The 24,869-nt window shown below is 47.8% G+C and overlaps 1 protein-coding gene across 1 annotated transcript in view; it reads right to left on the bottom strand.

Annotated features, from left to right (window-relative positions):
* The window catches only part of KIAA1549L (KIAA1549 like), a 74,374-nt gene extending 52,797 nt beyond the window's left edge, over window positions 1-21,577 (bottom strand). Inside the window, exon 1 of the mRNA XM_075280897.1 lies at window positions 21,406-21,577. Within this exon, the coding sequence (XP_075136998.1) occupies window positions 21,406-21,577 (172 nt within the window). The remainder of the gene's footprint in view (window positions 1-21,405) is intronic.
* Window positions 21,578-24,869: the final 3,292 nt, after the last annotated feature.

Genomic DNA, 24,869 nt, shown 5'->3' on the forward strand with positions numbered 1-24,869 from the left:
TGTCACCAGAACCCAGTATATCACCCAGCCCTGCAGATAGATAGGTTACTGTCACCAGACCCAGCATATCACCCCAGGCCCGCAGATAGATAGGTTAGTGTCACCAGATCCAGCATATCACCCCAGCCCTGCAGATAGATAGGTTACTGTCACCAGAACCAGCATATCACCCCAGCCCTGCAGATAGATAGGTTACTGTCACCAGAACCAGCATATCACCCCAGCCCTGTAGATAGATAGGTTACTGTCACCAGAACCAGCATATCACCCCAGTCCTGCAGATAGATTGGGTACTGTCACCAGAACCAGCATATCACCCCAGTCCTGCAGATAGATAGGATAGTGTCACCAGAACCAGCATATCACCCCAGCCCTGCAGATAGATAGGTTACTGTCACCAGAACCAGCATATCACCCCAGCCCTGCAGATAGATAGGTTACTGTCACCAGAACCAGCATATCACCCCAGCCCTGCAGATAGATAGGTTACTGTCACCAGAACCAGCATATCACCCCAGCCCTGCAGATAGATAGGTTACTGTCACCAGACCCCAGTATATCACCCAGCCCTGCAGATAGATAGGTTACTGTCACCAGACCCAGCATATCACCCCAGGCCCGCAGATAGATAGGTTAGTGTCACCAGATCCAGCATATCACCCCAGCCCTGCAGATAGATAGGTTACTGTCACCAGAACCAGCATATCACCCCAGCCCTGCAGATAGATAGGTTACTGTCACCAGAACCAGCATATCACCCCAGCCCTGCAGATAGATAGGTTACTGTCACCAGAACCAGTATATCTCCCCAGCCCTGCAGATAGATAGGTTACTGTCACCAGAACCAGCATATCACCCCAGCCCTGCAGATAGATAGGTTACTGTCACCAGAAGCAGCATATCACCCCAGCCCTGCAGATAGATAGGTTACTGTCACCAGAACCAGCATATCACCCCAGCCCTGCAGATAGATAGGTTACTGTCACCAGAACCAGCATATCACCCCAGCCCTGCAGATAGATAGGTTACTGTCACCAGAACCAACGTATCACCCCAGCCCTGCAGATAGATAGGTTACTGTCACCAGAACCAGCATATCACCCCAGTCCTGCAGATAGATAGGTTACTCTCACCAGAACCAGCACATCACCCCAGCCCTGCAGATAGATAGGTTACTGTCACCAGAACCAACGTATCACCCCAGCCCTGCAGATAGATAGGTTACTGTCACCAGATCCAGCATATCACTCCAGCACTGCAGATAGATAGGTTACTGTCACCAGAACCAGCATATCACCCCAGCCCTGCAGATAGATAGGTTACTGTCACCAGATCCAGCATATCACTCCAGCCCTGCAGATAAATAGGTTATTGTCACCAGAACCAGCATATCACCCCAGTCCTGCAGATAGATAGATTAGTATCACCAGAACCAGCATATCACCCCAGCCCTGCAGATAGATAGGTTACTGTCACCAGAACCAGCATATCACCCCAGCCCTGCAGATAGATAGGTTACTGTCACCAGAAGCAGCATATCACCCCAGCCCTGCAGATAGATAGGTTACTGTCACCAGAACCAGCATATCACCCCAGCCCTGCAGATAGATAGGTTACTGTCACCAGAACCAGCATATCACCCCAGCCCTGCAGATAGATAGGTTACTGTCACCAGAACCAACGTATCACCCCAGCCCTGCAGATAGATAGGTTACTGTCACCAGAACCAGCATATCACCCCAGTCCTGCAGATAGATAGGTTACTGTCACCAGAACCAGCACATCACCCCAGCCCTGCAGATAGATAGGTTACTGTCACCAGAACCAGCATATCACCCCAGCCCTGCAGATAGATAGGTTACTGTCACCAGATCCAGCATATCACTCCAGCCCTGCAGATAGATAGGTTACTGTCACCAGAACCAGCATATCACCCCAGCCCTGCAGATAGATAGGTTACTGTCACCAGACCCAGCATATCACCCCAGCCCTGCAGATAGATAGGTTACTGTCACCAGAACCAGCATATCATCTCAGTCCTGCAGATAGATAGGTTAGGGTCACCAGAACCAGCATATCATGCCAGCCCTGCAGATAGATAGGTTACAGTCACCAGAACCAGCATATCATCCCAGCCCTGCAGATAGATAGGTTACTGTTACCAGAACCAGCATATCACCCCAGCCCTGCAGATAGATAGGTTACTGTCACCAGAACCAGCATATCACCCCAGTCCTGCAGATAGATAGGTTACTCTCACCAGAACCAGCACATCACCTCAGCCCTGCAGATAGATAGGTTACTGTCACCAGAACCAACGTATCATCCCAGCCCTGCAGATAGATAGGTTACTGTCACCAGAACCAGCATATCACCCCAGCCCTGCAGATAGATAGGTTACTGTCACCAGAACCAGCATATCACCCCAGTCCTGCAGATAGATAGGTTACTCTCACCAGAACCAGCACATCACCCCAGCCCTGCAGATAGATAGGTTACTGTCACCAGAACCAACGTATCACCCCAGCCCTGCAGATAGGTTACTGTCACCAGATCCAGCATATCACCCCAGCCCTGCAGATAGATAGGTTACTGTCACCAGAACCAGCATATCACCCCAGTCCTGCAGATAGATAGGTTACTGTCACCAGAACCAGTATATCACCCCAGCCCTGCAGATAGATAGGTTACTGTCACCAGAACCAGCATATCACCCCAGTGCTGCAGATAGATAGGTTAGGATGATATTAGGCTATGTCCTATTATCTGTATCTTACTTATCTATATAGACTGGGACAGTATAAGTAGAGCAATTTCATTATCGATAGAGGGTGAGCAAATTAATGTCTCCTGGATTGTAGTTCTGTCTGTATCCATCTCTAGAAATGGGGTCATCCATGCTCGGCTCTCTCCATTCATTTCCTTGGGATCCCTCCTGCGGCACAGGAGGTCGGGAGACTCAGTTTCTGGAGATGGGTGCAGTCTGTAAGGTGGGAGCCATATCTACCAGACCCTCACAGGATATCCCGGGGATGACAATACCCCTTTACTATTTTACATGAGACAGAGGGTGCATCACCTGAATGTGAACCAGGCTTAAGTTGGTGGTGAGAGCTCCACGCATTTTATTGAAAAAAAAAATTCCTACAGTTTTCTTTTTCAACCTATGTTGTCATGGTAACTTCCGAGGTTTCATAGAAATGTCTGTTTTGTCACTTTTCTGTAGGTTGGAGGTTACCTCGGGTTGGTCGAGGCACAAAATGTAGGCAAAAAGTGTGTTTTTCAGAAACGGGGAACAACTATAGGAGTTGCAGCTACCACCAGGCCCTGGACCCGGGGGGGGGGGGGGGGGGGGGCACAGGTTGACCCTCAGCACACTGGGCCCAGATAGACTTCATTGATCTTACTGACCAGAGTCTGTGTATCATAAAATGATTCCCCCTGCCTTCTCAGGAGGTAGAGAATTTACCATACACAGCCTTCCACTTTCAGAAAGGGGAGAATTAACCTTTTGTTGCCAGATGTAGCAGATGTTCAGCAGCAAATAGTCAAAGAGAGATTGTGTGGGGGAGGCAAAAGGGGGCACCAACAGGAGATAGGAATGATGGGACGCTTGTACGTACAGACATGTTGTGAACAAGTTGTCATGGTGGTCTGGGCCGGATAGAGGAGGAAATGTGAATGTCGGTAAATGTACAGACGGCCATGAAGAGAAGGTGAAAGCTGAATTTTTGCACCAATGCCGTGAGCCCTGACTTACCCCCTCGCTCATCAGGGTGGCTCGGCTGCCTTCATTGCCTATAGTTTCCCATAAACCCCATGTTATAATTCCGCAGGGATAATAAGGATCAGGCTTTCCCACCATAAGACTGTACATGTGAATGTTACCTGACACATAAGCCTTCACTTGTATAATTCTGCAGCTTTAAGGAAACTTTATAATAAAGCCTTAACCAGAACAGAAAGGAAATAATGAGATGGAAATCACAGGCTTAGTCACCGACTAATTCACCTCGGTCAGTATCCCATTATGAAATATTCTAGTTTGGAGTTCCTTCAATTGCCAGACATTGGATTGACAGAAATAAGAACTGACATCAAAATACATATTCCATCATCATCATCATCATCATCATCATCATCGCAATATTCACTAGACAAGGGAGAGCACCTAAGAATAAATCAGAAAACATAAACCCTTAAAGGGAATGTCACCATAACCAGCCCTGCAGATAGATAGGTTAGTGTCACCAGAACCAGCATATCACCCCAGCCTGCAGATAGATAGGTTACTGTCACCAGAACCAGCATATCACCCCAGCCCTGCAGATAGATAGGTTACTGTCACCAGAGCCAGCATATCACCCCAGCCCTGCAGATAGATAGGTTACTGTCACCAGACCCAGCATATCACCCCAGCCCTGCAGATAGATAGGTTACTGTCACCAGAACCAGCATATCACCCCAGCCTGCAGATAGATAGGTTACTGTCACCAGAGCCAGCATATCACCCCAGCCCTGCAGATAGATAGGTTACTGTCACCAGAACCAGCATATCACCCCAGCCCTGCAGATAGATAGGTTACTGTCACCAGAACCAGCATATCACCCCAGCCCTGCAGATAGATAGGTTACTGTCACCAAAACCAGCATATCACCCCAGCCCTGCAGATAGATAGGTTACTGTCACCAGAACCAGCATATCACCCAGCCCTGCAGATAGATAGGTTACTGTCACCAGAACCAGCATATCTCCCCAGTCCTGCAGATAGATAGGTTACTGTCACCAGAACCATCATATCACCACAGCCCTGCAGATAGATAGGTTACTGTCACCAGAACCAGCATATCACCCCAGCCCTGCAGATAGATAGGTTAGTGTCAGCAGAACCAGCATATCACCACAGCCCTGCAGATAGATAGGTTACTGTCACCAGAACCAGCATATCACCCCAGCCCTGCAGATAGATAGGTTACTGTCACCAGACCCAGCGTATCACCCCAGCCCTGCAGATAGATAGGTTACTGTCACCAGAACCAGCATATCACCCCAGCCCTGCAGATAGATAGGTTACTGTCACCAGACCCAGCATATCACCCCAGCCCTGCAGATAGATAGGTTACTGTCACCAGACCCAGCATATCACCCCAGCCCTGCAGATAGATAGGTTACTGTCACCAGAATCAGCATATCACCCCAGCCCTGCAGATAGATAGGTTACTGTCACCAGACCCAGCATATCACCCCAGCCCTGCAGATAGATAGGTTACTGTCACCAGAACCAGCATATCACCCCAGCCTGCAGATAGATAGGTTACTGTCACCAGAACCAGCATATCACCCCAGCCCTGCAGATAGATAGGTTACTGTCACCAGAACCAGCATATCACCCCAGCCCTGCAGATAGATAGGTTACTGTCACCAGAACCAGCATATCACCCCAGTCCTGGGGCTTGCAATAGTGATTGTAATAGGGCTTGTAATAGGAACAGTATACTATATGGGGCCAATAAATGAAGCAATATATTTTATGGAACCAATAGAGGGGCAGATACTAAGTGGGGATCAGTAAAGGGAGCATTATACTGTGTGGGGAGGGGGGGGCATCTTTCCTAGTTACGTCCCTTTTACATAAAGAGTAAAGATCCATAATGTACCCATAAATGCATTATTCAGTAGCCTACTTGTTGACTGTTTCCAGGTAGCAAAAAGAAGTTTCTTTGGAAAACCATAAGGGACATAAAGAAACGCAGTTTCTGTACAAGTGGCCGGTGCGGGCGACTTCTAAACTGCAGTAGGAAAGTTGTGCTTTTTATAGACACATTTTGGGCCACATAATCATAGAGCTGTCGGGTGACGGCTCCGCTGGGTCATTTTCTTCTTACCGTGGAGGAAACAAACAAATTTGGCAGCAAAATGTCACTGAAAACGGAAAGAAATGTTGTGTCTGTGTAAACACACTGCTATACTGCTTTATCATCGTCTCATATGTGGCCTTAGAGGTAGGTAAGGGTTAACACTGATAGAAACAAATGGTATGGTAATAGAAAAGTTTTTGAAAATCTCTGACTCTAGAAAACCGCCATGTGAGTGGTACAAGTGACACCGTGCTTACCTGCCCTACTGTTCCCTATAGCTCCCTATAGCCTGCATGGACATCTCTTTGCAGCCTGTCCTCAAGCGAGCCTGAAATCGCAGATGAACTGAACGTCCGACTGAAGCACAGCACGCACAAGTAAGTCAATTCAATGGCCGCTTCACTTCTAACAGCAGTATATGGCACTATTCACACCAGAGCACTCTATGGCAATGTCCTTATGTGCACTATAAGGCACACTCATGAAACAAAAGCTATACATTTTTGAAGGTTGCCAGTTTTGTGCCTTTTAACCGTTTTCACCTCTGAGCCCTTCCAAAACCAAGTGGGCAGGACGTAAGATGAATGTGGCTGGATGGGTCCTGGAAAACCCCTTTAATGTTTAGTTATTTTATAATAATTCCATAGAGCAAGTGAAGGGAACAAACTTTGTAATGTATTTTATTAAAGAAAAATTGCCTGATTCTTCATTTATTTGTCATCGATCCAATCGGTACAATAGAAGTCTATGGAGAGGGGAAGGGAAGGGAGGACGAGCTCCTCACAACAGAGAGACATCAACACTATGGAGAGACAGTTCTTGTTCACAACACCGCTGGGTTATCGGGAATTACTATTCAGTCTTCTCCCCATGGAAATGGTTTATTTCATGCTCATATCTCTACCTCTCCTTATCCTCCTCCCCTCTCCATAGACTTCATTGTAAACTGACACTGGACTGAAATCACTCAGGTACGAAATAAAGTCAGGAGTAACTGTCTCTAATGTTCCCTTCACCTCCGCCTCACTTGTGTATACCATCCCCGATTTTCTTAATTTGCTCCCTCCCCTGAGTGGCCGCCCCTTTTCTTTGCTACATATGATGACGACTTTGATACAATTTACAATGACTGTTGCTATTGCATGTGCTGGTCTAGGTCTCCCTCGTCCCCCATGGGGCGCTGCCTCACCCTGTTCGATACTTGTCCATATTTTTGTGTTCCATTCTTGTAAGATGTTGCTTTTGCTCCTCCGGTCGGCCCCTTAGTCCTCGGGTTATCTGCTCCGTCTTGTAGACATGACTTATTCCAGTGCTTTCGCCCCGTGTAACACTCCCCGCCCTGTAAATTAACACGTCGAGCTGTGATCTCTCTGTACCGAGGAGCTCGGCCCCGTCAGGGACGTCTTCTGTAAGTTCTTCCTGTTTTATAAGTATCTCCGCTTGTAATATATTCAGCGCGCCAAAGCCTCTAAGCTTCATGGAGGGCTCGCCATGCTTACAAGGGATCCTGAGGTGCGATCGCTCTGCGTTCTGTATTGTCTGACTATGTTTACTGGGGGAACATGGAGAAATAATGTACATGGATGTAGAACAGCAAGGTAAGGGGGATGTCGAGTTTAATGGCCCATTTCCGCATGAATAGGTCATCGGGGTAGGGGTCTGCACCTGGATCCGACACAGATCAGCTTTTCCAGGTAACCTATACAGTGAATGGAGCCAGAAGCAGGAGGCTGTGTCCACTGTATAGCGCAGCTCTGCCATAGGGCTCAGCACAGGTGGAGCTTTTACTCTATGGCTACAGGGGCCTCATGACCCATGACAGGTGACGTGGCGGGGAAAGGAGCAGAAGTTGCGAATTTCAACACCTGACCTTGATTGTTTTTAGGAGAGATAAGTCGCTACCATCAGTTTGCTCCCCCTCCCCAAAAGTGCATGCCCCAATGAGCTGAGCATTCATGCATATAGAGAAGAAAAACATCAACCATAGACAGCTATCCAAGGTGTATGGGCGCCCTCTCCATAGACAGCTATCCAAGGGCGACCTCTCCATAGACAGCTATCCAAGGTGTAAGGGCGACCTCTCCATAGACAGCTATCCAAGGTGTATGAGCGCCCTCTCCATAGACAGCTATTCAAGGTGTAAGGGCGACCTCTCCATAGACATCTATCCAAGATGTATGAGTGCCCTCTCCATAGACAGCTATCCAAGGGCGACCTCTCCATAGACAGCTATCCAAGGTGTAAGGGCGACCTCTCCATAGACAGCTATCCAAGGTGTAAGGGCGACCTCTCCATAGACAGCTATCCAAGGTGTAAGGGCGACCTCTCCATAGACAGCTATCCAAGGTGTAAGGGCGACCTCTCCATAGACAGCTATTCAAGGTGTAAGGGCGACCTCTCCATAGACAGCTATCCAAGGTGTATGGGCGACCTCTCCATAGACAGCTATCCAAGGTGTATGGGCGACCTCTCCATAGACAGCTATCCAAGGTGTATGGGCGACCTCTCCATAGACAGCTATCCATGGTGTATGGGCGACCTCTCCATAGACAGCTATTCAAGGTGTAAGGGCGACCTCTCCATAGACAGCTATCCATGGTGTATGGGCGACCTCTCCATAGACAGCTATTCAAGGTGTAAGAGCGCCCTCTCCATAGACAGCTATCCAAGGTGTATGGGCGACCTCTCCATAGACAGCTATCCAAGGTGTATGGGCGACCTCTCCATAGACAGCTATCCAAGGTGTAAGGGCGACCTCTCCATAGACAGCTATCCAAAGTGTATGAGTGCCCTCTTCATAGACAGCTATCCAAGGTGTAAGGGCGACCTCTCCATAGACAGCTATCCAAGGTGTAAGGACGACGTCTCCATAGACAGCTATCCAAGGTGTAAGGGCGAACTCTCCATAGACAGCTATCCAAGGTGTAAGGGCGACCTCTCCATAGACAGCTATCCATGGTGTATGGGCGACCTCTCCATAGACAGCTATCCAAGGTGTATGGGCGACCTCTCCATAGACAGCTATCCAAGGTGTAAGGGCGACCTCTCCATAGACAGCTATCCAAAGTGTATGAGTGCCCTCTTCATAGACAGCTATCCAAGGTGTAAGGGCGACCTCTCCATAGACAGCTATCCAAGGTGTAAGGACGACGTCTCCATAGACAGCTATCCAAGGTGTAAGGGCGAACTCTCCATAGACAGCTATCCAAGGTGTAAGGGCGACCTCTCCATAGACAGCTATCCATGGTGTATGGGCGACCTCTCCATAGACAGCTATCCAAGGTGTATGGGCGACCTCTCCATAGACAGCTATCCAAGGTGTAAGGGCGCCCTCTCCATAGACAGCTATCCAAGGTGTATGGGCGACCTCTCCATAGACAGCTATCCATGGTGTATGGGCGACCTCTCCATAGACAGCTATCCATGGTGTATTGGCGCCTTTACAACACAACAGGCAGAGAATGCCTACTGAGCAAGCATCGATATGCCAAGCAGGACAGCGAACACTCAAGTCGATGCAACAAAGCTTTACTGAGACCCCTGGACACAACTGGGCAATTGGGACCTGAACTCCCCGGGCGAATTCATGTCCCACTCCAAAGTGCTTGGCCTGATAAGGGGTCTGTATGGAACGAAAATTTGCTGTGTTGTTCTTCTGGAGCTTCTGTAAAATTTTGCACAATGATTGTATCAGCTCTTGTCTGCACCGTCCTCGTTGGCCTATTCTGGATTACTTTGGGGTGCGTGACTTTAGGACCCCTTAGGCCAGGGGTCTCAAACTCGCGGCCCGCGGGCTGCATGCGACCCCCCGAACAATTTTGTGCAGCCCGCACAAGCCTAAGGACGCCGGATCCAAGTTGAATCCGGACGTTTCACCATTTTGCCCACAGGCAGTTCTATATACTGCCGGAAAGCTGACAGTGCGCTGAGTTCAGCACACTGTCGGCTTTCCCGATGTGGGCCAAGTGTGAAGAGCTTACGGTCCCGGTACCGTAGCTCTTCTATGGTCAGAAAGGCGTCTCTGACACTCAGTCAGAGACGTCCTTCTTCACAGCACAGCCAATCGCGCTGTGCTGTGAGAGCCGGGAGGAACGCCCCCCTCCCTCCCTGATAATGCTCGTCTATGGACGAGTACTGCGAGCAGATGGAGGGGGCGTTCCTCCCGGCTCTCTGTACAGCGCGATTGGCTGTGCTGTGAAGAAGGACGTCTCTGACTGAGTGTCAGAGACGCTCTTCTGACCATAGAAGAGCTACTGTACCGGGACCGTAAGCTCTTCACACCGGGCACAGATCGGGAAAGCCGACAGTGTGCTGAACTCAGCGCACTGTCAGCTTTCCGGCAGTATATAGAACTGCCTGTGGGCAAAATGGTGGAAGGTCCTCTTTAAACATTGAGGTGGAATGAAGGGGCTCATGACACTGGGGGCAGACGAAGGGAGGAGGGAGAACGGCATGACACTGGGACAGAAATGGAGGGACATGAATCTGGGGGCAGAGATGGGGGGGACATGAATCTGGGGGCAGAGATGGGGGGGACATGAATCTGGGGGCAGAAATGGAGGGACATGAATCTGGGGGCAGAGATGGGGGGACATGAATCTGGGGGCAGATGAAGGGTGTATATGTAACTGGGGGAAAGATGGACTGGGGACATATAGTTTACGGGTGACTGTAGGAGGATTATACAGTGTGGGGGCACATGAAAAATGAATGGGTGGAGTCAACATAAAAGTGGGTGGAGTTAAATTTGCCGCGGTGCGGCCCGCCGACTGGCTGGGATCTTGTTCTGCGGCCCACATGCTGAGTTGAGTTTGAGACCCCTGCCTTAGGCCCTGCACCACATAAACATTAGTACAAGGCTGGGCGGGTGCTGCCCAGTGTTGGTCTCGACAATCAGAGTAGTCGCCAATCCTCCGGCGGGCCGAGCCCTAACACAAGAAATGTCCAGCAGAAGACACAGAAGTTTGAGGAGAACAATGAACTGCTGTCTAGGGGTTGTTGGGTGGTGAACCCCAAGAATAAGACATATGCTATGATAAGTCAGCAAGCCTAGAGAAGGGAGACGTACATGTATATAGAGACCAGCAGACACATCTATGGAAGCCGAGTTATTTCAGCCCATTCACTTTACAGGAGGGGAAAACAGCCTGATACAGATGTGAACGGAGCCCAAGAAAGAACCAGAAGGTTCCCATTAGATTTCTGTAACATCCGTAATAACCGTACGACACGTTATAAACCCCAGGAGTCAATCTATATAATCAATGGTCCTGGCACATAATAGTATTTGGGGAGGGCTGGACATGGACTGAGCGGATGTGATTCCTTATCACTTCTGCAGCCTCAGTCTCGCAGACACCAGTAATTTGTGTAGCAGATCCCTGCTGTCCCCGGGGGCGAGCGCCGTTACCAATCACAATGGAAGGTGTTACGTGACCTCACTGCAGTGCGGTAAAGAAGGAAGGGGCTCCATAGACACAAGACAGGGGCAGCTCAGCACTACACAGATCAGCCCGGACGCTACAAGACGCCGCACAGTATACCGGGGTGGGCAGGGGCTGGAATAAAATGCAAAGATTCATTATTATTATATCATATTATATTGCTATTATTATTATTATTATTCTATTACTTACATTTCTTATTTCTTGCTATTATTGTTTTATTAATATTATATTATCTTATTATTTATTTTACAATTTTACATTTATTAGGATATTAACGCGATCATTGAGTTGGGACAGGACACATAGGACCCCCGTAGTATTCTGAGACGGCAGCGTCTAGTTGTGGACCCCTCCAGTATAGACATGAGGACACTGGTGCTATTTATGGGGATACTACGTTACTGATAGTGGGGTCCCTTGTACTATGTATGGCTATGCTGGGGCCGTGTGTTACTAGTTATGGGGGCGCTCTGCTATCTTTTACTCTTTTGGGACACTTCATGAGAACCCCCCTGCTCTATTTATGGGGACACTTTGGTGCTGCTTATAGGGATACTAAGGTCCGTGTGATTTTGTTAGAAGGAACACTCTTCTCATATTTATGGGGACACCGCTGTTATTAGAGGGGACGCTCTCGTCATGTCTCGGGGGTAACTTTGGGATCATTTTGGGACCCTCTGGAACAGTTCATGAGGACACACTCGCTCTACTTAAGGGGCCACTTTGGTACACATTATGTGGACATTGTGGTCAGTGTATCCGGCTCTGCTTATGTGGGCGCCCACTAGTCCTGTCTATGGGGTCACTACTTATGTGGACACTTGGACGCTCTAGTACTATTCATGGGGGCACTTGGACACCGTGGGCAGTATTTGGGTACTAGGTCTATATGCAAAAAGCCCTTCAGAGGACTCGGCAAATCCCGGACTGCAGCAACTATAAACACTAGCGCCCGCACCAGGATTTAAAGGGAATGTGTCACCAGACTTGTTATGTTAAACATATTTTTGAGGACGAGGAAGAATTTTTGATGATTATATTTTTTCATGTATTTTCCATTCCACTATCTTTATTATAAAGAAGTACAATACCCTGCAATTTTCACTCTGATCACTAAGCCTAATAATAAACAGCCACTTTTTTTTTTTTTTAAATCTTTGCAACAGTCACTTGATTTACATCACAGACGGAATTTGCAATAGAAGATATCACCTCTATAGATAACACCACTGAGCCACAATCGATGATGTCACACATTAGCTCCTCACCCTCCCTGCACCTCTCCCATAGACCTTGATGAATTGACTCCTGACTATTGCTTTCCATGGCCATGACTGTGCTGTAAAGCAGATCACTAAGTGCTGCTAACAGGGAAGAGGAGAAGCTCAGACAAGATGGCCGCCCCCGTCATCAAGGACAGAAAATAGAATTTAAAAAAAAGGTACAAATGTAGAAAAATGTGATAAATTTGGATTTCCTCAATAAATTTAAAGGGGTTTTCCAGGACATCCATATGGATAGTCTAGTCGTCACTATGTGGTTGGTGGGGTCTGACACATGGGACCCCCCACACATCAGCTATAAGCAATGTGGCTATTGTTATCTGTTAATGAATGGATAATCTGCAGCTCTGGAAATTTGCAAACTGTTCACACTAAGCAGAATGAGACGATACCAAAAGAGCAATGGAGCTGGAACGCCCCGGAGTAACCGATAGGTGAGACCTCCATGTATGTGCCCGCCGGCCGCCCATTCATTACAGACAATGCCATGTGCGGAGAATCCTGCGGCCCGGCCGCTCCGGCCACAATCACACAGATCACATTCTCTAATTATTACTTCCCTATGTAATTCTATATGGCCGCCCGGCCTCTCACATTCACCTGTATTGTATGAGTCTAGTGAATTGCGCAATTCAGTCCTTGCACAATGTTGTCTCTTACCACGATATCCATGGACGGCTCTGACTATTCGCAGACACTATGGTTAGGGGGTCTAAGTGACCGACTTTGGATGTCATTGTGGTATAACCTTTGCCCTTTGGTGCCATCCTGGAAGTGATGATATGCCGCCCCCTGATATCAACATCATCCAGTCTGTCTGGGGTGACATGAAGAGACAGACGGATTGGAGCAAGCAACACCCACCGAAGATCTGGGCTTGGTTCTCCAAGATGGCGGCGGGAACAACCTCCCTGCTCAGTTCTGCCAAATACTGTCTGCAAGTTCCGAGAACTGATGGAAGGCAAAGGGCAAAGGTCACGCCGAATATTGAGGGGATTTGCATTGACAAAAAGTAACTATTAAAGGGGTTGTCCAGGAATGGCCAAACTCCAGAGGTGTACACTTGTGACCACTGCCACTGTCTGACATACATCACCACTGCAGGAAAGGAGCCGGCAATGTATCTGAGTTATGGCCCCGGGTCCTTTCCGTCACAGACAGCGGCCGCCGAGTGCCAGGGAGACGATGATGGGTTAAACCTTCCTCCGTCTTCTCTGGGATTTGATCAGTTCCTGGACAACCCCTTTAACCCTTCTGTTTCTGAAAGCATTCCTACTTTGCAGCATTTCTTCCATACCTGCCTAGAACTTTTGCACCGTACTGTATGCCAGGTTAGCCCAATGTGATGGATTAGTGCCCCGGTGTCCTGGCACGTCTGTACCTCTATATACAGTAAGTTTCCAATAAGTAGATAGAAAGGACTCAGATCGTATATTAGAAGATTAATGATCGGTCTCTGCCGGGTAATTTGCATCACAGAACGAGAAAAAATAGATCGACCTTGGATGTGGAATTAATAAGAGGACGACGCAAAGTCCCAAAACCTCGGGAGTGCAAGAGGCGCGCACTAGTCTCAAGCTGTCCCAAGACAGGAGTGTAGCTAAAGGAGGAGCAACTGTGACGGTCACTACCGGGCCCCTGACCCCAGGGGAGACCATAGGGGCCCCATAACATATACCAAGGTGGCCCCTATGGTCCTTCAGCACCATAATATATACCAAGGGGGCCCCTATGGTCCTTCTGCCTCATATCATATATCAAGGGGGCCCCTATGGTCCTTCTGCCCCATAACATATACCAAGGTGGCCCCTATGGTCCTTCAGCCCCATAATATATACCAAGGTGGCCCCTATGGTCCTTCAGCCCCATAATATATACCAAGGGGGCCCCTATGGTCCTTCTGCCTCATATCATATATCAAGGGGGCCCCTATGGTCCTTCTGCCTCATATCATATACCAAGGGGGCCCCTATGGTCCTTCTGCCTCATAACATATACCAAGGGGGCCCCTATGGTCCTTCAGCCCCATAATATATACCAAGGGGGCCCCTATGGTCCTTCTGCCTCATATCATATATCAAGGGGGCCCCTATGGTCCTTCAGCCCCATAATATATACCAAGGGGGCCCCTATGGTCCTTCTGCCTCATAACATATACCAAGGGGGCCCCTATGGTCCTTCTGCCTCATATCATATATCAAGGGGGCCCCTATGGTCCTTCTGCCCCATAACATATACCAAGGGGGCCCCTATGGTCCTTCTGCCTCATATCATATACCAAGGGGGCCCCTATGGTCCTTCTGCCCCATAACATATACCAAGGGGGCCCCAATGGTCCTCCTGCCCTGAAAATGTGAGCACTTGTGTCTTGAGATGTTATTGCATTTACTACAACTCCCATAGGAGTGAAATTGTGACAATTCGAGCAAATTCTAACAATTCTGGTTCCGGTGTACTATTGTGCGACCATACTCGCTTCTCCACCTGCGTTTCTAAAGTGGGGTCAGGGGTGTAATAATCTAGAATGCTATAACTAAAAGGTTAGAACCAAAATCCGTCAGAGCGCGTTCACTATCAGTAGAAAGAAAACATTCGAAGTGTTGTAAATGTTTGCAGTAAATGGGCTCAGAGTCGCCAGATTCTACTTTGCAACTTTTTTAACATGAGAATTCTGAAGAGTTTGGAGTGATATCTGTCTCCGACACTATAAGGGGGACCGGGAGGACTAATAGTAAAACATTACAAGGAGCCCCTCTCACTACACCCACCTTGGATCCGGGCCCCTCTAGTTGCCAGCCCTATAGCAACAATATACAAAAACATTTACAAAATGTGGGAACAACTTTTACTTGTCTTGGTCATCACAAGCGAGTCCTGTGGCCTCATGGTTGGTTTCATAGAGTCAATGTACACAAAAGTTGGAGGTTTCCCCTATACGGCCGCAGGTAATGTGTAGGTTGCCTTGACATCTGACGACAGCCGTACCCTCGTATCCAGCTGTCACTACACAATCCGTGCCCCGGGCGTCCTTGAGGTCATTGTGTCCCATGGTCGGAGTTATGTCGTAGTACAGGTTTGCTGTGTACTCTCTTATCAAGAAGATACTTAGGTGTCACTTCCATCAGGCTTGTGTCCTCTCCTGGACATGTATGAACTTGTCAAAAAGATCCCTTGGAATCTGCACACCCGGCCTGGCCAAAGAATCTAGGAACCCAACCACTTGGTCTTACAGGATAGCAAATAAGGGTCTGACCAATGGGTCCCCCAAATATCACAAGAGCAGAGTCCCCAATATGAACCTGCATGGACACCCCTTTATAATCCCATACTAAGGGGGATCTCCGGGTATATAGTTGTGTTTATACAATGTTGCCACTGGTAGCACACGATGTTCCCCATCTGTATACACTCCTATTGTCACCAGGACACATGACTGAGGCGTAGCCATCAATTCACATAGCTTAAATATCAGAGACGTTTCGCTGACTGTTGTGTAACAACTAACGGATACTCATGTGACCCATCGTAAAAATAATGTTACATAGCGGCAACCAAGAGACTATCGGAAGAATTCACAACACTAAGACAAGTAGTCGTTACCCCACGAGTCTGAGGTCTATAAGTGCTCACTTGTACAACAGTCTTTAGATTTTATCAGTCTTTCGGAATTTCCTTGTGTGAACTGACCGGCAGAGCACTAGAGAAGAAGCTGGACAGCAGATATAACGGCAGCGCCTGCTGGAGATTCATCAGAGGTGCAGAATAGAACACAGGGATACTGTAAGGAAGTGAGATACAGATAGGATAAAGAGACAGGTTCTCATTAAAGGGGTTTTCTGGGTCTCTGATACTAATCACCTGTACTCAGGGGTGTAACTGGGAAAGACGGGGCCCCATGGCACACTTTTGACTGGGGCTCCCCACTTGGTGTAACGTCCCCTTTACTGATCCCACGACACAGTACATTGCCCCTTTATTAGCCACGATACAGTATACTGTTCCTATTACAGTCCCCCATACAGTATACTGTCCCTATTACAGTCCTCCATACAGTATACTGTCCCTATTACAGTCCTCCATACAGTATACTGTCCCTATTACAGTCCTCCATACAGTATACGGTCCCTATTACAGTCCCCCATACAGTATACTGTCCCTATTACAGTCCCCCATACAGTATACTGTCCCCATTACAGTCCCCCATACAGTATACTGTCCCTATTACAGTCCTCCATACAGTATACTGTCCCTATTACAGTCCCCCATACAGTATACTGTCCCTATTACAGTCCCCCATACAGTATACTGTTCCTATTACAGTCCCCCATACAGTATACTGTCCCTATTACAGTCCCCCATACAGTATACTGTCCCTATTACAGTCCCCCATACAGTATACTGTTCCTATTACAGTCCCCCATACAGTATACTGTTCCTATTACAGTCCCCCATACAGTATACTGTCCCCATTACAGTCCCCCATACAGTATACTGTCCCTATTACAGTCCCCCCCCTACAATGTACTGTCCCTATTACAGTCCCCCATACAGTATACTGTCCCTATTACAGTCCCCCATACAGTATACTGTCCCTATTACAGTAAGGGTCCATATTTTAGGCCCCCATACAATAAGGGACCCTGTTACACCACAAAGCTACTTAGGCCACTATTACTGGATTATTGCAGCAGGTAAGGGTTGTTTTCCCCTTCCCTATCCCGCTCCTGTCCATGGCGCCTCCATTTACGTCCTAACACTCAGCACTACAGCGTGACATTCAGGACATAATATGAGGTGCAGTGGACAGGAACGGGGATAGTGAAGTAAAAATCGCCCATTACTTGCTGGAGTTACCAGGCTGCTATGGCGGTATCATGTCCCCGGCTATGCTTAGGATGGGTCATCAGTATGATATTGGTTAAGGTTTGACATCAGACACCCCCATAGATCAGATCTTTGAAGAGACTGTAGCATTTGGCCAAGGGTCGGGGCCTCTTCACTGTTTACTAAGCACAGCGCCATCCATTGTATCGTGGCCATGCTTAGTACTGCAGCTCAGCCCCATTTACTCTACATGCGACGTAGCTGCAAACGGGCCATGTGACCAATGAACAAGATATAACAGACCTACGACAACCCTCACCCAAGCACCACAACTGCTCACTACAGCTTGGTTGTCAGACCACCGCTCTAATATTGTCCTAAGGAAAGCTCATCGATATCTCAGTCTCGGAGTAACCCTTTAAGGCCAAGGTTCCAGATTTCGTATTTCTCCAATTTCACTTTCACTCGGCCTGATCTGTAATCTGAGTAATCTCAGAGCCGTGACAATAAGATCCCCCCTCGTCTGGTCCGGGAAGGCGCTATGTACTGTCACTGACAAGGAGAAGATGGTTACAGGCCTTAAACAAACTGATTTACTTCCCTTGGCAATCTCGGCTGCGGAGCACATGGCGGATGGACTGAGCCGAGATATTACCCTCTCGCCTGATGAATTCGGGTGCCTGACCCCTCCAGCGAGCCGCTATGTCAATGTCAGGGCGGCCACGTAATGCTCCGAGCTCTGCTGCACCCAAACAAGGAAAGATCCGGGGAAGATCCGGGCACATATACATGAAGATCTGGGATTCCAAACTTAGAGGGGTTGCCCCGTTATGGACACTTATTCCCTGTCCTTGGCCAAATCTCCAGGTCGACGGGGGACTGAAAGTCCCACTAAGGCCTCTGTCCCCTCTATAGTAACACACCTGACTCCACCATCCATACTGAGGACAACTAACCACAGCTCACCGGGTAACAATGTTTGTACAGTGATCACAGTACGGCCTATAACATGGCTAGTCACGGACTATATTGAGGATGTTCCACCAATGGTTTGGCCAAAAAAACAGTTGTTACCCATTGAGGAGAGAACTGCACGAGACCTTTAAGGGGTCCTGAGCTAAGGTGTCAGCAGCAGATCCTTTCAGTTGTGAGGTGCGGCCTCCGCGGATCCACCTCCCGCAGATGGTCGACCAGGAATGTTTGGAGGCCAAGTCAATACCTTGAACTTTTTGTCATGTTCCTCAGACCATTCCTGCCACAATATCCTGCTACAAGGTCCCTGCCATTAGGGGGCACCGCTGTACAATATTTAGGTATGGGGGCACAGCAACATCCCCATCCCAGGACCCAAGACTCACTAAGACACTGCCTCAATGACTTATCTTCTTCCCATAAAGCACCATGGTGCCCCTACCAGGATATCCCACATAATGTAATAAAACACATCAGTTATCAGCCCAGGCCGCCTTCCTCCGTCGCTCCATGATCCAGTTCTGATGCTCACATTCCCATTAGTCGGGCACCGCCATGGGCACTCTAACTGCCCTGAGCTACCCCGAGTGTCCTGACATCTTTCTATCAAAACCAGCAATTTGCACTACAGTCGCTCTGCTATGGGACCGGACCAGACGGGCTAGCCTACACTCCCCACACACAACTATCCCTATGGCCCTGTCTGACCCTCCTTGGAGCACTTTCGGTAGGTGTTAACCACTACATTCTGGGAACACCCCACAAGACGTGATATTTTGGAGATGCCCTGACCCCGTCATTGATTTGGCCCAACACCCCAGATCCCTAAATCTGTCCATTTTTCTTGAACTGAACGCTCACTTACTCCCTGATATATCCCACCCCTAACATGTACCGCTGTCTCCAGATATGGCTGATCACTTTATGGTATATAGGACAGGTCATCGATGACCCCCCCCAAAATCCCCTTTGACTACTATTACTTGTTTGCGCCTCTTCTTTACGGATGTGATTGGCCGAGCCTTGCCCAATATGGCGCTGGTACGTAACGCCCGCAGACACCATGACTGGTGGGGAGAGATAGCACGGCGTAGGTGTAGGGACAACACAGCTATTAAACACTATATAGCGCCCATTATCCAGCCATGGTGGTGAGGATGGAAGATGGATACAGTGAGGAGGGAGCCCTATAGCTTAGTGATCTGGAACCTCTGGATTTTTGGAGGACGGCAGCCATGTTTATGACCAGGTGCCTCAAACTAAATATAGGGGCAGAAAACTATCTTAAAGGGTTTGTCTCACAAAGTGAAGACTGCAGGACCTCTCTCCGGCTCCACAACTTGAACGTAGTCAGACTGATTGGGACTATTGGCGGTCGGCGCTCCAATTCACTTTAAGGGGAGACCTGGAGGTGGCCGAGCGTTGTATATTGGGTATCTCCGCCGTAGGTGAATGTGGGGTGGAATAAGAGTCCTGTGCTCTTCACTGCATGGGACAAACCTTTATAGATAACTTGTCTTACCCATAACAACCAATCACAGCTCTGTACCACGCCAGAGGGAAACTACAGCAGAGAAACTGCACATGTGAACACACCCTTAAAGGAATTCTCTATATACAAGTCAGAGAAAGCTTCTGCAACAGGAACAAATCTCTCAGAATTTACACAGGAATGATCTTTGCTATGATCAGAACATTTGTGATTCATTGACTATATACAGTATATACAGACACGAGCCGATAGCTGACCTGCAGACTATATACAGTATATACCGATATGTCCAAATATCTGATCATGGCCCAAACTTTATCTATGACCAGTCACATACAAATCCGGGTTCTGTCCTCACCAGTCCCAGAGACTTCATGGCATCCTGAGTAATGTGATAGTATCAGCAGCGGCTACAAAGAATCCACATTGTATAGAGGAGATGAAGACAGAGAGCGATGACACAGATCACTGAGCAGATACATTGTGTGTGTATATATATATAATAAGATACATAGTATATAGAAATAACAGGCAGGGAAGATGTGCAGCCTGCTATATACAAACAGTATCTATCACATATCTATCTATCTATCTATCTATCTTCTATCTCCTATCTATCTATCTATCTCCTATCTATCTATCTATCTATCTATCTATCTATCTATCTATCTATCTCCTATCTATCTATCTATCTATCTCCTATCTATCTATCTATCTATCTATCTATCTATCTATCTATCTATCTCCTATCTATCTATCTCCTATCTATCTATCTATCTATCTATCTATCTATCTCCTATCTATCTACCTATCATCTATCTATCTATCTATCTATCTATCTCCTATCTATCTATCTCCTATCTATCTATCTATCTATCTATCTATCTATCTATCTATCTCCTATCTATCTACCTATCATCTATCTATCTATCTATCTATCTATCTATCTACCTATCTATCTATCTATCTATCTATCTATCTATCTATCTCCTATCTATCTATCTCCTATCTATCTATCTATCTATCTATCTATCTATCTATCTATCTATCTATCTCCTATCTATCTATCTATCTATCTATCTATCTATCTCCTATCTATCTATCTATCTATCTATCTCTTATCTATCTATCTATCTATCTCCTATCTATCTATCTATCTATCTATCTATCTCCTATCTATCTATCTATCTATCTATCTATCTATCTATCTATATCATATTTAGGCCAATATTACATCCACTATAACAGTATCTGCCCCACATGGAAACACTATACAGTAGACTGAATGCTGACCATCGGAGATGCTTTCTATAGGTGGCTGCTGCTATACCGCCATACACCTGCATGCAATCTCAGCGACACCGCCGGTTAACCCCTACCATGATGGAATCTCCATTGCACATGCATATCTACATGATCCTATCCCCTGGGTCTTGCTCCTTCCTATGTTCTGGATGCTGCAGTATGGCATCCCTATCAGATTTTGTGCCCTGGCAGCAGGCTGCACCCCTGTGTCCTCTCCCCTTACCTTGCACTGGGTGCTGCAGAGCTGAAATCAGGGCCAGGAGCAGTAGCAGCAATCCTGAACATCTGCTCCATGCTGGTCCTTGAGGTGGGCATCTGCATACAGTCCATTCCTGGGCCACCATGGGAAGGAAGCCTTGAGCTGCCCCACCAGGCCACTTCTCAGCAGGAGACATTAGTACCCAGGAGGCAGGAGAAGCAGTCACCCCTTGGATCATGAGATGTCATTGGTGCATGGGGCTCCCCTGGGTGCTTGCAGTGCTAGGTGCTCCTCATGGCAGCCCTGGTGACAGATGACCCAGGTGGACCTGCTCTGGCCAGATGGAGGTGTGCTCACAGTGTTTCTGTTGCTCTGGGGATGCAACTGTTACTGCAGCTTGGAAACGTCTTTTCATTGAGAAAGAGATCACGTAGCAACAACCAGCTAAAAAAACGCATTCACAGCAGCAGGAACCGGCAGAACCCTGGCGCCCTCTGCTGGTCAGGCTGGGGAAGGGCAGGTGCAGGACCCTGGAGATCAGACAGAGCAGCCCAGATACTGGAGGAGATGACATGTAGTGAGTGAGGGGGACAGAGCCTGAGCTGGGGAGGGGGAGGAGACCCTGGACAAACCTGCAGAGAGCCATGAACAGGGCTCAGGTGGAGACTCAGGCTGCTGCCATCTAGTGGTGGTGCTGGACCATGGCAGCCTGTCATATTGTGCACTGGCCTTAGTATAACCAGGAGTTCTAGCAATATCCTATGTGACTAATGGTCTGTGCAAAACATGTAACTAATGGTAGTGAATCCAAAAAGAACGAAAAAAAAAAACATAAAAATATTTTTAATTTTTTTTTCAAATTTTTGCAAAAAAATGTACTCATTACATAGATCTATAGGAAAAAGAAAACAGGCAGCCTCCAAAGACCAGCGAAAAACAAAAGAAATGTGGTTTATCCACCCAAAACGCTTTTCTGCTCAGTGTTAGCGCCTTGATCCTTCCTCATCCCTGAAAAATCCTCCAATGCGGAGCTAAAACGTTGCATTTTGGGCAAATAAACCACCTTTTTGTGATTTGTGCTGGTCTTTGGAGGCTGCCCATGTTCTTTCTATATTTCAGGGACTCCAGTCCGTATCCTCGGGATGTATTGTCAGGTGGGAGGTTTCTGTCGGTCTTGTACAGTCATTTGACAGAAAAGAACATAATCGTGGTGGAACGACCAGCACTGAATGCTCAGGAATGGCGGGGAAAGGAGAGAACGTTCCAACTGTGCCGGAATCAGCGGAGATTACTGAAGGATGTAAAGAGTGGGAGTTGGTGAGAAGTCGCCTCAATAGCAACGGTCCTGAATGTTGGAAGTATTGTGTGGACTGTATGATCGGAGCGGGGAGTGCCGAACTGTACAGGGTTTGTAGATTTGTAGTTGGGCCGAGCATCATGACAAGATCATCCTCTCACAGCAAGACTGATATAATCTGAGCTTTCCCCACCCCTTCCTGAGCTACAGGAAGACCTTGCTGCAATGCTCAGCCTCCCCCAGAACCCGCCTCCATTGCACTCTTAGCTTTACATAGGAATAAAAAACAGCTTTTCATTAAAATTAGGCCTTGTTCACATCTGCGTTCCGTATTCCGTACGGAGAGTCCGCATGGGGACCAAACGCAACTGCAAGCAGTTTGCAGTGAAAGCACATGGACCCCATTGTGAACTGCTTTCCTGTCTGCATGATCCCTGCGGAGATCTAGCAGCAAGCACACGGACCCCATTATAGTCTATGGGGATCCATGTGCTTTCACTGCACCAGCGCTTGCAGTTGCGTTCGGTACTCCGTTCGGAGGGGTCCTCATGCAGACTCCCCCAGGCGGATACCAACACAGATGTGAATGAGGTCTTAGACCCCTCCAGCTTTGTCCTGCAGACGTGAGCACCTTGCTGAGACCCGGTCACTGTCACGGTGCATTCTAATGATATCTGACATGATATTGACCAATGGTTGTAGCCTTCGGCCGATGGTTGTTATTTGCTTCCCGCTACGTCCTCGTGTCCTCTTCTATTGCTCCAATACATCGTAAATGAGAGACGACGCAGCGCAGGAAACCGTCTTCACGTAACGTCTCCTAACAGTTGTTCTACAGTTGTTGCAGACCTATGTGTCTCCATGATAACAGACCACAGCCTGACCCCATATAACAGCTCATTTCCAGCTACACTAGCCACCATAGACATGCCCACTCTACTTTTTATGAGCCAGACCGGCATTGTGTAGCTTTAGTAGACTTCCATGATTTGGGAGTTCTTGGCGGTCCCGGGATCTTGGGTTCTCTCTCGCTGTTCTGGATTTGTGTCTGTCGCTTTTATCCTTCGCCGCCATCGGTTTTGGTTTTCTGATTCTTTCGGACATGTTGGATCTTTGGATTGTTTTGTATAAAGGAAAAAAAAAAAAAGTTGTCCGGCCTCCTGTACAAAGCGAGAACTTTCCCTTTTATGTCAATGCCGTAACCCAGGAAGGGGAGGCGTCAGTCCTATTGTTTAGTTTGTAGAGTCAGAAGATGAAGGGGCCACGGAATATGTTGGTGCCATATGAAGATTATTATATGATTACATTATATAGGATATTCTGGTGCTTGGTGACAGATTGGATTCCATAGTCCTTTATACATGAAGGTCGTAACGTGTCTGACCTGCAACGTAGTCATAGTGTATGGGGACTAGTCCTTTATACATGAAGGTCGTAACGTGTCTGACCTGTGACCACGTCATAGTGTATGGGGACTAGTCCTTTATACATCAAGGTCGCAACTATAGATGAGCGAACACTGTTCGGATCAGCCGTTCTGAACAGCACGCTACCATAGAAATGAATGGAAGCACCTGGCACGGCGACCGGCAAAGTGTACGTGCCAGGTGCTTCCATTAATTTCTATGGGAGCGTGCGGTTCGTAACGGCTGATCCAAACAGTGTTCGCTCATCGCTAGTCGCAACGTGTCTGACCTGCAACGTAGTCATAGTGTACGGGGACTAGTCCTTTATACAACAAGGTCGCAATGTGTCTGACCTGCGCCCAAATGATAGTGTATGGAAACTAGTCCTTTATACACCAAGGTCGCAACGTGTCTGACCTGCACCCTAGTCATAGTGTACGGGGACTAGTCCTTTATACACCAAGGTCGCAACGTGTCTGACCTGTGACCAAGTCATAGTGTACGGGGACTAGTCCTTTATACACCAAGGTCGCAACGTGTCTGACCTGCACCCTAGTCATAGTGTACGGGGACTAGTCCTTTATACACCAAGGTCGCAACGTGTCTGACCTGTGACCAAGTCATAGTGTACGGGGACTAGTCCTTTATACACCAAGGTTGCAACGTGTCTGACCTGCACCCTAGTCATAGTGTACGGGGACTAGTCCTTTATACACCAAGGTCGTAACGTGTCTGACCTGCACCCTAGTCATAGTGTACGGGGACTAGTCCTTTATACACCAAGG

The sequence above is a fragment of the Leptodactylus fuscus genome, chromosome 7, assembly GCF_031893055.1.
Source record: "Leptodactylus fuscus isolate aLepFus1 chromosome 7, aLepFus1.hap2, whole genome shotgun sequence".
Lineage (NCBI taxonomy): Eukaryota > Metazoa > Chordata > Amphibia > Anura > Leptodactylidae > Leptodactylus > Leptodactylus fuscus.